The sequence below is a fragment of the Salvelinus sp. IW2-2015 genome, unplaced genomic scaffold (assembly GCF_002910315.2).
Source record: "Salvelinus sp. IW2-2015 unplaced genomic scaffold, ASM291031v2 Un_scaffold1921, whole genome shotgun sequence".
In the NCBI taxonomy this organism is placed as follows: Eukaryota; Metazoa; Chordata; class Actinopteri; order Salmoniformes; family Salmonidae; genus Salvelinus; species Salvelinus sp. IW2-2015.
Window position 1 is genome coordinate 165,733 of NW_019943279.1, and position 12,667 is coordinate 178,399.

At 46.3% G+C, this 12,667-nt stretch overlaps 1 protein-coding gene across 1 annotated transcript; it reads left to right on the plus strand.

Moving 5' to 3' along the window:
• The first annotated feature begins 654 nt into the window (after positions 1-654).
• LOC112072413 (DOMON domain-containing protein FRRS1L) lies at positions 655-5,760 on the plus strand. The gene is made up of 5 exons (XM_070439790.1): positions 655-1,254; positions 1,826-1,910; positions 2,086-2,224; positions 4,188-4,429; positions 5,009-5,760. The coding sequence occupies exons 1-5, from the start codon at positions 1,050-1,052 to the stop codon at positions 5,025-5,027; spliced, it is 690 nt and encodes a 229-aa protein (XP_070295891.1). The 5' UTR covers positions 655-1,049; the 3' UTR covers positions 5,028-5,760.
• The last annotated feature ends 6,907 nt before the right edge of the window (positions 5,761-12,667 follow it).

A 12,667-nucleotide genomic window follows, 5' to 3' on the forward strand; every position in this document is an offset into this window, starting at 1 on the left:
CCTATAGAAGAATAGCCAGAGTTATATGGATACAGGAACATAATAATGATGAGGATAATACATACATATCTAATGCAATGTCTCTAGAGCTGGAGGAGGGAGATGTGGTCTACATGAGTCTCCCCTCAGGCAGCGGCTCTTTGATGATACTGATAACCCTAACTCTTTCCAGGGCTTCCTGCTCTTCCCTTTGTGAGGGGAGCACCATGCATTCTGTCATGAATTCAGATGTCTGATGTGAGCTGCTCTGGGTTCCAATGTTCCTCTAACCAATAAATAAACAAGCATTAAAGCCAGTTGTAACCACTGGCAAATTGTGTGTCCTGCTTTTTTCAGCAGTTTGGCCTTAGTCCTTGTCAATGCTGTCAACAATAACATGCAATGTAGATTCTAGAATATTTTCACATCACAGAAAGGAATAAGAAACCAACCTATCATAGCAGACATTTCAGCATAATAAATGTATAAATCCCTACATTACCCCATATTGTTATTCAATTGGCATCTGTGTTTACATAAACAGTGCTGAATGGGAATTTAAACTGTAGATTGATAATGCAAAGTGTACATCGAGGTTTCCTATTGGACGCTGCAGTGATTGGCTCTATCGATGGACGTAATGGGCCATTAGGAGAGAGGAGAGGAGACGGGCGAAACCAACAACAGACACATTCATCCCTAAACTGGGATATCATTACATTATTTTAAGATTAAATCCAATCACTTGGATTATCATGGACGTCTCCGTTTCCCACAAGATATTAAGTGAATTGGCAAAACAGATCGGTTCAGTTACAAATCCCGCTAATTCCAGATTGGTTTAACCGAGGCTCATTCGTTTGACATCACTGGATCCCGCTCCTCGCGCTCATTCACACTACGAGAAATAGCCTACGACACACTAAACAACCGGGTAGAAAATATTCTGTAGTGATGCGATTGAGGTCCAGTGATTAGGCTCCGTAAAGAAATGCTCAAATACAACCAACAATGAGGATTCGGTCTCAGTTCTGTCTCCTTTAGACCGTTTTTATACTCCCTTTTTGGCCATGATTTTCCTGCGCAGCCTGCTACAGCTGACGGTGCTCCTGGTCCAGGGCAGTTGGCGGGGGGTAGCGCCGAGCCCCACGGATGAAGGCGCACTGCGGGCGAGCCACGGAGACCACGGAGAGCCGGGCCACAAGGAGCCCCATAAGGACTCATACAGTACATTCGCCTCGGAGTTCCTGGAGTCTAGACATCTATCGGATGATGGTGAGAAAGGGATACAGGAAAGGCCATTTCTGAACGAGGCATTTTGCTTACTGTGTTTGCTTACTGTGGCCTTCATGGTCATCAAGGCTGTGTTTGTTTATGTGTAGGCCTRCRCRTGATGGAAATCAGAGGGCGCATCTACATATCTGTGGTTGATACGTAATTCGTGGTTAATTGGCTAGTTATGTGATGATGCGCAGGTTGGCAGACCGAGCGTACAGTGTCTTACTTCCACCCGAGTCCACTCATGCATAGATCAGGACCCTGGCCAGCTACCGCCAGCTACCCGCAGCTCCCCGCGCTGGCTCTCACTGGCCGGCCTGGAGATGGGCGAGCATTGGACAGTTCTTCACCACATTAAATGTTGTATATGATTTTAATAAATGAACTAAAATAACATATTTCAAACTATCCCAATTTTGTTATGAAACGTGAAGGAGCAGTTGTGCTTCTCTGAATGCACATTAGGCTGAAACCCACCAATTTACGCATATGGTAGAACTTCTAAAAGATGATTGTTGGGGAGGCAGGTCAGTAGCATAATCATTTTTATGTGGTGTTCGTTCTCCAGGGTACCCCTTCCCCACCGCCCCTCCTGTGGATCCCTTCGCCAGGATCAAAGTCGTAGACTGTGGAGTCACCAAGGGCTGCATAAGGTCAGTGTGTGTGTATGTTTTGCTTGCTTGCAAGCATGTGTGTGTGTCAAGGGGTTTCTCTGTGTACTGTGGTCCCACTCTGGCAGATGTGGGAGCACATCACTCTGAGGTTACATTTCTTAATTGTGTGTGTGTGTGTGTGTGTGTGTGTGTGTGTGTGTGTGTGTGTGTGTAGGTATGGGAAGCCGGGGTGTGATGCAGAGACGTGTGACTATTTCATGAGTTACCGGCGGATCGGGACAGACGTGGAGTATGAGATGAGTGCTGACACTGACGGCTGGGTGGCTGTAGGCTTCTCCTCAGACAAGAAGATGGTAAGGGACCGTATCTGTGTGTGTTGCGCGGCATTAGGTGTGTACGTGTGTGTGTGTGTGTGTATGAGCATGCGTGAGATCTGTTCTTACACTCAAAATTTGCTTCCAACAATTGAGTGGGTAAACCTAATAACCAACATTACTGCAATGATGTTATTATGTTATTATGTTATTGTGTTATTAGGTTATTAGGTTTATCCATTCAATTGTTGGGAGCATATACAGTGCATTCAGAAATTATTCAGACCCCTTGACTTTTTCCACATTTATTTACGTTACAGCCTTATTCCAAAATGTATTAAATGTTTTTTCCTTCCTCAATCTACACACAATATCCCATAATGAAAAAGCATTTTTTTTTTTTGTTGCATATTTATAAAATAAAATAAACTGAAATAAACATTTACATAAGTATTCAGACCCTTTATCCAGTACTTTGTTGAAGCACCTTTGGCAGCGATTACAGCCTCGAGTCTTCTTGGGTATGACGCTACAAGCATGGCACACCTGATTGGGAGTTTCTCCCATTCATCTGCCAATCCTCTCAAGTTCTGTCAGGTTGGATGGAGAGCGTCGCTGCACAGCTATTTTCAGGTCTATCCAGAGATGTTCGATCAGGTTGAAGTCTGGGCTCTGGCTGGGCCACTCAAAGACATTCAGAGACTTGTCTCGAAGCCACCCCTGTGTTGTCTTGTCTATGTGCTTAGGATCGTTGTCCTGTTTGAAGGTTAACCTTTGCCGCAGTCAGTCTGAGGTCCTGAGCGCTCTGGAGCAGGTTTTCACCAAGGATCTCTCTGTACTTTGCTCTGTTCATCTTTCCCTCGATCCTGACTAGTCTCCCAGTCCCTGCAGCTGAAAAACATCCCCACTGCATGATGCTGTCACCACCATGCTCACCGTAGGAGGTGCCAGGTTTCCTCCAGACATGACACTTAGCATTCAATATTGGTTTCATCAAACCAGAGAATCTTGTTCTCATGGTCTAAGAGTCCTTTAGGTGCCATTTGGCAAACTCCAAGTGGGCTGTCATGTGCCTTTTACTGAGGAGTGGCTTCCATCTGGCCACTCTACCATTAAGGCCTGATTGGTGGAGTGCTGCACAGAGGAACTCTGGAGCTCTGTCAGAGTGACCACCGGGTTCTTGGTCACCTCCCTGACCAAGGCTCTTCTCCCCCAATTGCTCAGTTTGGCCGGGCGGCCAGCTCTAGGAAGCGTCTTGGCGGTTCCAAACTTCTTCCATTTAAGAATGATGGAGGCCACTGTGTTCTTGGGGACCTTCAATCTGCAGAAATGTTTTGGTACCCTTCCCCAGATCTGTGCCTTGACACAATCCTGTCTCTGAGCTCTACGGACAATTCCGTCGACCTCGTGGCTTTGTTTTTGCTCTAACATGCACTGTCAACTCTGGGACCTATACAGACAGGTGTGTGCCTTTCGACATCATGTCCAATCAATTGAATTTACACAGGTGGACTCCAATCAAGTTGTAGAAACATCTCAAGATGATCAATGGAAAGAGAATGTACCTGAGCTCAATTTCGAGTCTCATAGCGAAGGGTCTGAATACTTATGTAAATAAGGTATTTCTGTTTTTTCTTTTTAATAATTTAGCAAAAAAAATCTAAAAGCCTGTTTTCACTTTGTCATTATGGGTATTGTGTGTATATGGATGAAGGAAATGTTTAATTTAATCAATTTCAGAATAAGGCTGTAAAAATGTGGAAAAGTTGAATGCTGAATGCTTTACGAATGCGTTGTATAGAGTGTGGGACTTTTCTTATTTTGATACAGTCGACTCTTAGTCAACAGCACCTCTACAGACATTTTGGTCAGAGTCAGCTCAGCCTTTTACTACATCTGGTACACATGAAGTCTGCCACGAAAGACACATCACAAAAAAAAAGGCTGATTGGTCAACCTATCCTTCATGCTGATTGGTTCTCCTCACCCCCACCCCTCTCAGGGAGGAGATGACGTGATGGCTGTGTCCATGACGATAATGGGCGTGTTCGTATCCATCACTTCTACAACGTGGGCCAGGGCCAAGGAGATCAAGAGGAATCCTGCCAGGGACGAAGAGGGTGTGTTTGACAACAACCGTGTGACCTGCCGCTTCAAACGGCCGCTCTACGTCCCTAGAGAGGAGACACTGGTGGATCTGCATCTCTCCTGGTTCTACCTGTTGGCTTGGGGCCGCTATACCAGGTCAGTCAAGGACTGTGTGTGTGTGTGGTGTTTGTGTGTGTGCAGAGAGTGGATGTGTGTGTTTATTAGTATGTACAGTCCATTCGGAAAGTTTCAGACCCCTTGACTTTTTTCATATTTTGTTACGTTACAGCCTTATTCTAAAATGTATTAAATTAGTTTTTTCCTCCTCAATCTACACACAATACTCCATAATCCACAAGCAAAAACATGTTTTAGACATTTTGCAAATGTATTCAAAATAAGAAACTGGAAATATCGCATTTACATAAGTATTCAGCCCCTTTACTCAGTACTTTGTTGAAGCACCTTTGGCAGTGATTACAGCCTCGAGGCTTCTTGGGTATGACGCTACAAGCTTAGCACACCTATAATGGGGAGTTTCTCCCATTCTTCTCTGCAGATACTCTCAAGCTCTGTCAGGTTGTATGGGGAGCGTCATTGCACAGCTATTTTCAGGTCTCTCCAGAGATGTTCGATTGAGGTCCCAAATCTGGCTCTTTCGAATGCACTTTACATGCAAATGATTCCCTACCCTTTTTCTCTTACTCTCCTCCCCCACTCTTCTCTTTCCTCCAGGGTCCATCACACGTCATGACAACGATGCTCCGCCAGTCTCCGATCACATGATCAGCATCTATAAATATGAGGACATCTTCATGCCGTCTACAGCCTACCAGACATTCTCCTCACCCTTCTGTCTGCTGCTCATAGTAGCCCTCACCTTCTATCTGCTGATGGGCACCCCCTGAGCGAGAGGAGAGGAGATGAGAGAAGACAAGAGGAGAGGAGGAGAGATGAGAGAGGAGACAAGAGGAGAGGAGAGAAGAGACGACCAATTAACCAGAGAGAGGAGAGAAGAGACAAGAGAAGAGAGGAGACGAGATGACAGAAGAGGACAGAAGAGATGAGAGGAGAGAAGTGGAGAGATGAGAGGAGACGAGGAGAGAAGTGGAGAGATGAGAGAAGAAGAGGAGAGAAGTGGAGAGATGAGAGGAGACGAGAGAAGAAGTGGAGAGATGAGAGAAGACGAGGAGAGAAGGGAGAGAAGAGGAAAGAGACAGCAATAAGATTGAGAGTTCACATTGTATTTCTGTCTGCCACACCCTCAATGCAGGGTGCCTTTACACAGAATTACACTATAAATATATATTAATAAATATATACAGTAGGAACTATATATCATTACATTGAGGACTCATCAGGAAGCTTGCAAATCATTCTGAAAATTGTATTGTGCTACCATAACAACATACACTAACCCATTATTAGTCAGAATATCTGAAATACTGTATGTGTTTCTAGAGAACAGTAGCTAACCTTTAGTTTTAGTAAGGTATTTCATTTAGTGTATTTATGTTTACGACATAAGGTATTACACTCCTGACAACAAGTATTACTCCAACGCATGTGGCGAATCACAACTGGACCCTGAATATGTGAAGAACCTACGGACATGATACAAGGAGACATTACACACTGGGACAGACTACTGAGACTGGAGAGAGACTTCACTTAGAGAGAACCATCCAGATTGATGTGAGCCAAAGAAAGGCAGACAGCTCATAGTTTATTATCCTGCTGAAACATACTGCTTCTGTATGCAGCCATGCTTTACACAACACTCATTCTCCACAGGGAAATACAGTATTATTAGTAGTAGTATTGTAGTATTTGTATACAGAAACTAAGACTAGGTGGTTGAACAGATGTTTTTTGGTTTGTTTCAGCCCCAGTCTCACCGAGTAACACTGAACTCTATACTGTATTCCACAATGCCATTTTACATGCTGATGATTAAGACAGGGTTCTCTTTTCTCTCTGTGTGTGAGAGGGTCCATTTTCTTAGGACTGCTTTATTTCACCACATGCTAGGTCATGTTTCATTTACCTGTGGCAAGGTGTGTGTGTGTGATCACTGTTTGCTGATGATAGGGCAGCTGACTGATGATTGATGTGCATGATTCTTTGTAGATATGCAATAACACACCCATCAGCACGGAGGCTGTAGTGGACATGCTGACAGCCAGGGACAGGGGCTGTCTGACAGCTTGCCTTGCCCTGCAGCATATGGCCTAAAGCTGAAGGAATCTATGGCACAGAGTGCAGTTGTATTTGTACCGTTCACTGAACCGTTGTTTTCCATGGAAATGCTTCCTCACTGAAACAGTGTCTAGTGTTAACATGCAAGTGTTTTGTTATCAATAAAGCTGTGTTCAGTCAAAAATCAACTCCGACATCTTGTTTTCATCCCTGTGGGTCATGTGACGGCTCGTCAGCTGCATCATGTGCCCCTCAGGCAACATACATTTCATCGCAATCTAATGAATTTACAATGAATTACACAACCATATAACATCTGTGTGGGTCGCACGGCTGGGAACAAATAATGGGCATTGACATATTTTTGGAAAAGCAGCACATTTCGAAATAATTCCAGATAATAGAGGATAGGGATAGACTACGGATAACTGGGTAACACTTCATTTTAAAAAGACCCTTATTACAGTGTAATTACCAGTGTTAACAGGTATTGTAGTTAACTGTAACAGCTCATAGTTACAGTGTAACAGGTATTGTAGTTAACTGTAACAGCTCATAGTTACAGTGTAATAACATGTAACTGGTAGTAATTGCAATTACAGAGGTGCAACAATGAATSCTTGTTWCKWRGCTTGTTACAAATGGGCAGGTTTCCACTAAATTCACCAATTTAGTGTTTTGTTTATTCTCAGCTGCATCCAGTTACAACTGTCACAAAGGTCGTGACCCCTCGTGGATGTGCTGGGTGTCGGAGAGATGATGCTCAATAGCCTCTAATTACTTACTCATGAATGTGCACTGTTSAAACTACATCTCCACTCAGTGTTGTTGCTAGCACCCCCAAAATAAAGTCTTCCATCTGGGTTGACTTGGTGGAGCTGGTAAGAACAGATCAGTAAGTCAACCTCACTGACTGGGATCTAATATGGGTGGTATCGCAGATGTGGAAAAATACACTATTTCAAAGCATAGTACATGTAATGTTTTCCTAAGTACAATGTAATTACTAGTTGTTACACAGGATTTAGCTAGTTAAAATGAAGTCTATCTTGAGGGGTACTTAGTTGTAATTAATGTGTACTTATACAGTACACATCCTGACAACCTGGCCCTCAAGCTTCTGGAAGTTTCACTTCATTTCACAATAAGGCACAGAAATTAAGTGAAACTTCCAGAAGCTTTAAAAGGAGGGCCAGGTTGTAAGGATGTATAGTGTACTGTATAAGTACACATTAATTACAACTAAATACCCCTCAAGATAGACTTCATTTTAACTAGCTAAATCCRGTGTAACAACTAGTAATTACACTGTACTTAGGCAACATTACATGTACTATGCTTTCAAATAGTGTGTTTTTCCTCATCTGGGATGACCAAACTKACCCAGATGGAACACTTTATTTTAGTGGCAAGTGCTAGCAATAACGTTGAGTGGAGATATTTTTTCAACAGTGCACATTCATGAGTAAGTGATTAGAGGCTATTGAGCATCATCTCTCCGACACCCAGCACATCCACGAGGGGTCACGACCTTTGTGACAGTTGTAACTGGATGCAGCTGAGAATAAACAAAACACTAAATTGGTGAATTTAGTGGAAACCTGCCCATTTGTAACAAGCGTGGAAACAAGGATTCATTGTTACACCTTTGTAATTACAGACTGCAATTACTACCGGTTACATGTTGTTATTACACTGTAACTATTGGTTGTTACAGTTAACTACAATACTTGTTACACTGTAATTACACTCTAATATGGGCACTTAAAAGGAAGTTTTACCTATAACTGTTTTGTAATATGATAGGCTATGCAAATATGTGATGACTTTGCATATTTCCTAGGTGACAGCGCGYACATCCTGAAGTCGTGGTGATTCTCCTGACAAAGGTCTGTTTATTCACATTTCTGTGTGTAGTTCAACTGGGCATTCCAGAGAGTAGGCTACTAGCAGCAAACTAAGCAGCGAGCACAGCTCTGTCTGGCACCAGCCAGCTACAATACCCATCATACCTTGCGACGGTTACGTCACCACTACGTCTAGTGTTGTGTTGTTCCTCATGTGTGATAGCGGTATCAAAGATCCTGGAAACTAACGCTCCTTCTTCCGTCTGTGGTAGTATTGGGTGGGATCCGCAGGAGGAACGCAGACCGAGGCGGATTCATTGAAGATGGCAGACGAGGAGGACTTGGGGCCGGAGGCAGAGCCGGCTCCTTTCTCTCCCGCGGAAACCCCTAGTTCCGCCCGGCCTCACTACGTCTCGTTCTCCGAGAGCGTCCAGCCAGCGGTGGGCATGATGAGCCAGCTACTCAGCCAACCTTCCTCCCTCAAATTCGACAAGAACATCAAACAGGCCTTCTACAACACAGGAGCGTTGATTTTCGTGGCTATCTGTTGTGGAGCGGCTGTSCTAGTCTTCTTTATCCTGGAAGCCTTTCTGAGACCACTGCTCTGGGCCGTTCTCTGCGGGACCTTCCTCCACCCATTCAAACACTCCCTAGCCCGGCTGGGACGCTCCTGGCTCAACGGCCTGCAGGACACCGGGACGCCGATACTCCTGGGGACTCTTCTGGTCCCGGTGTGGTGTTTCAACCACGGGGTGGATTTCCTGGGGGGTCTGGTGCTGGAGAGGCTCACGGTGCTGCTGGTGATCGGGGCGGGCGCGCCACTCATCTACTTCTTTTACCTGTTCTGGAGCGTCATTGGCATGCAGGTGATCATCGGGCACGTGTGCAACGTCATCGGGAGCGCGCTGGACTGCTTCCACTCTGTGTGGGTGAGTGACAGGGACACTACTGACGCTGAGGGAGGAAGACCCCCACAATTATAAGAAAGGCTTTTCCAATACTGTAGCCTACAACAGGATGGACAGGGGATAAGACTGTAATGCAGCCCTTACATGAATCAAGTACTCAGCTAACTAAATGTAGATTTCCTGAGACCTTTCACAGGCCTTGGCTATGTGTGTGTGGTGTGTGTGTGTGTGTGTGTGTGTTTGTGTGTGTGTGTGTGTGTGTTGTGTGTGTGTGTGTGTGTGTGTGTGTGTGTGTGTGTTGTGTTGTGTGTGTGTGTGTGTGTGTGATAGTAGGCTACTGTCCATAACTATGTAAAAATGTCCTTAAACTCTTTATAAAATAGATAAAGAACTCTTTATAAAAGTACATTCTGCTTTTTCTTCCTTTCTACTCCCTCCCTCCCTCATCTTCCCTCTTTCTCTGCCCTCCCCCTCTCTCTCTCTTCTTACTCTCCCCTCATTATCTCTCCTCTTCTCTGCCCTCCTTCTCTCTCCTCTTTCTCTCTGTTTCCCCATCCTCTTCTCTCTTCCTCTCTTTTTTTCTCTCCCCCCTCATCTCCCTCTCTCTCTATGCCCCCCCTCTCTCTCTCTTTCTCTCTCCGTCTTCATTCTTCTCTCTTCTCTCGCCCCATCTCGCTCTCTACTCCCTCCCTCATCTTCTCTCTCTCTGTCCCCCTCTACTCCCTCCCTTATCTTCTCTCTCTCTCTGTCTCTCTCTCTCTTACTCCCTCCCTTATCTTCTCTCCTCTTCTCTCTTCCCCCCTCTCTCTCTCTTTCTCTCCCTCTCCCTCTTCTCTCTACTCCCCCCCTCATCTTCTCTCTCGCTCTCCCTCCCTCTCTTCTCTACCTCCTCATCTTCCCTCTCTCTATGCCCCCCCCCTCATTCTTCTCTCTCTGTCCCCCTCTCTCTCTCTCTACTCCCTCCATCATCTTCTCTCTTTCTCTGTTCTTTCTCTACTCCTCTCATCGTCTCTGTTCTCTCTCTACTCTCCCTCCTATCATCTTCTCTCTCTCTGTTCCTCTCTCTCTACTCCCTCTCATCTTCCCCCTCTTCGTCTCCTCTCTATCTTTCCCCCTCTCTCCTTCTGCTCTCTCCCTCATCTTCTCCCTCTCTCTGTCCCTCTCTCTCTTCTTTCTCTCTCTCTCTCTCTCTCACCCTCCATCTATTCTCTCTCTCGTCCCCTCTCTTCGTTCTCCCCTCTCTCTCTACTCCCTCCTCATCTTCTCTTTCTCTCGTCCCTCTCTCTCGCTCTTACCCCCTCCCCATTTCTTTCTATCTTCTCTGTCTTCCTCTCTCTAGGTGATGCAGTGGTGTTGGGTATGTGCTGGCATAGCCTGCAAATGGAGCCCCGGTACAAGAGAGTACCTGAGAACTATGTCTGTACCTGTCTGGACCATTACTAACTTCTTCTACCTGGTGTGAGGAAGAGGAGAGAGATGGAGAGAGGAGGAGCTATGTGAGTGAGAGCCATGCCTGTACCTGTCTGGAACAACATGTTTCTATTCTTCTACCTGGATACTAGACAGGGGAAGAGGGAGTGGGAGAGGGAGTGAGAGAGGGAGTGGAAGAGGAGTGGAGAGGAGAGGGAGTGGAAGAGGGTAGGAGGGAGTGGAAGGAGGGAGAGGAGTTGGGGGAGGGATGAGAGAGGGTATGTGAGAGAGTGGGAGTGGTAAAGAGGGATGTCGAGAGTGGATTGCGAAGAGTGTGAAGAGGAGTTGCGAGAAGGGAGTGGTACGAGGGAGAGGAGGTAACTTTGTAGGTATTTATGTTCCATCATAAGATAAGGAAGTGTATAAAGGTCAAGTGTGTGGCCGTGGTCTCAGGATATTTAGTCTTTAGCATTAATAGACAGCTGGTAGTGTGCTGTGAGGGAGMGAGGGGGTGTTAACCTTCAGGCTGAAATGTTAAAAGATACTGAGAGCTGAAGCACTGCTAGGACAGAGGTATTTACAGGGGGAGTAGTAGCACATTGTGATGTAGTTTCAAAAGGAGTCTACTGTTCATTAATCATCACACTGCTATACTCCCCTCTCACCATATACCTCCCCCTCTCCCCCATGCCTCTCTCTCTAGTGTCTCTGACTGGCTCGTGGAGAGTTCCTGTGTTTGTAATCGTGGTCACGCTCCTCATCGTGGGCTCTCAAGAGAAACCACCTGTCCCTGGCAACTCAGGTGAGCTGTCAGGACAGGTGTTGTCGTTCGCTGCTAACACCATCTACATGGCCATCTCCTGCAGTAACCTCCATCTGGGCCCCGAGAGAGAGACCAGCACCAGCAGTGTCTCCGCAGGTCAGATAACACGCACACACATACACACACGCACACACATACGCGCGCGCGCGCGCACGCACGCACGCACGCACGCACGCACGCACGCACACACACACACACACACACACATAGGCGTTGTATCACAGTAACTAACCATCAGCCACAAAAAGCTCTCTAAGTCTTAATTCTATATTAATTCAGTAGATGTTGACGGTTTGGACTGATTTAACGACCACTTTCTCACCCTTTCTATCGCGTTTTCAATCCAAATATACTTAATTGTCTTGACTGTCACAACGGCTTAATTTACATTTACATTTACATTTAAGTCATTTAGCAGACGCTCTTATCCAGAGCGACTTACAAATTGGTGCATTCACCAATTTTCACTAATCCCTCTCATCTCTCCTCACTCCCTCCCTCCTTTCCTTATCTCCCCCCTCCTCTCTCTCTGTAGATGGGGTGGACTCTGTGGGCCCTGGCCCTTCCGGTCCCCCCTCTGTCTTCCCGTTCACCCGTCAGGCCCGTCCTGAGCTGGGGGGTCTCTTCCAGAAGGAGAAGGGGTCCCAAAGAGCCAGTGATATCTACTTTGTCCTGCTGGCCTGGGCTTTTGTACTGGTCCAAGTCTGGCTCAATCTCTGGATGCTACAACTGCTGCCTATCCCAGTGGCTGGTAATATCTGAAACACACACACACACACACACACACACACACACACACACACACACACACACACACACGAGGTTGGGCAGGTGGCTTGTGTGTCTCAGGAGGTTGGCAGGGTGGCTGTGTGTCTCAGGGAGGTGGCAGGGTGGCTGGTGTTGTCTCAGGGAGGTTGGCAGCAGGGTTGGCTGTGTGTCTCAGGAGGTTGCAGGGTGGCTGTGTGTCTCAGGGAGTTTGGCAGGGTGGCTGTGTGTCTCAGGAGGTTGCAGGGTGGCTGTGTGTCTTCAGGATTTGGCAGGGTGGCTGTGTGTCTCAGGGGAGTTTGGCCAGGGTGGCTGTGTGTCTCAGGGAGGTTGGCAGGGTGGCTGGCTGTGTGTCTCAGGGAGGTTGGCAGGTGGCTGTGTGTCTCAGGGAGGTTGGCAGGGTGGCTGTGGTGTATCAGGGGGTTGGCAGGGTGGCTGTGTG

What these genes read in the sequence shown, in the direction of transcription:
- LOC112072413 (XM_070439790.1), top strand. Translation starts at nt 1,050, where the DNA reads ATGATTTTCCTGCGCAGCCTGCTACAGCTGACGGTGCTCCTGGTCCAG. An exon ending in GTCACCAAGGGCTGCATAAG is followed by an intron (nt 1,911 to 2,085) that starts GTCAGTGTGTGT and finishes GTGTGTGTGTAG; the next exon opens with GTATGGGAAGCCGGGGTGTG. An exon ending in TCTCCTCAGACAAGAAGATG is followed by an intron (nt 2,225 to 4,187) that starts GTAAGGGACCGT and finishes CACCCCTCTCAG; the next exon opens with GGAGGAGATGACGTGATGGC.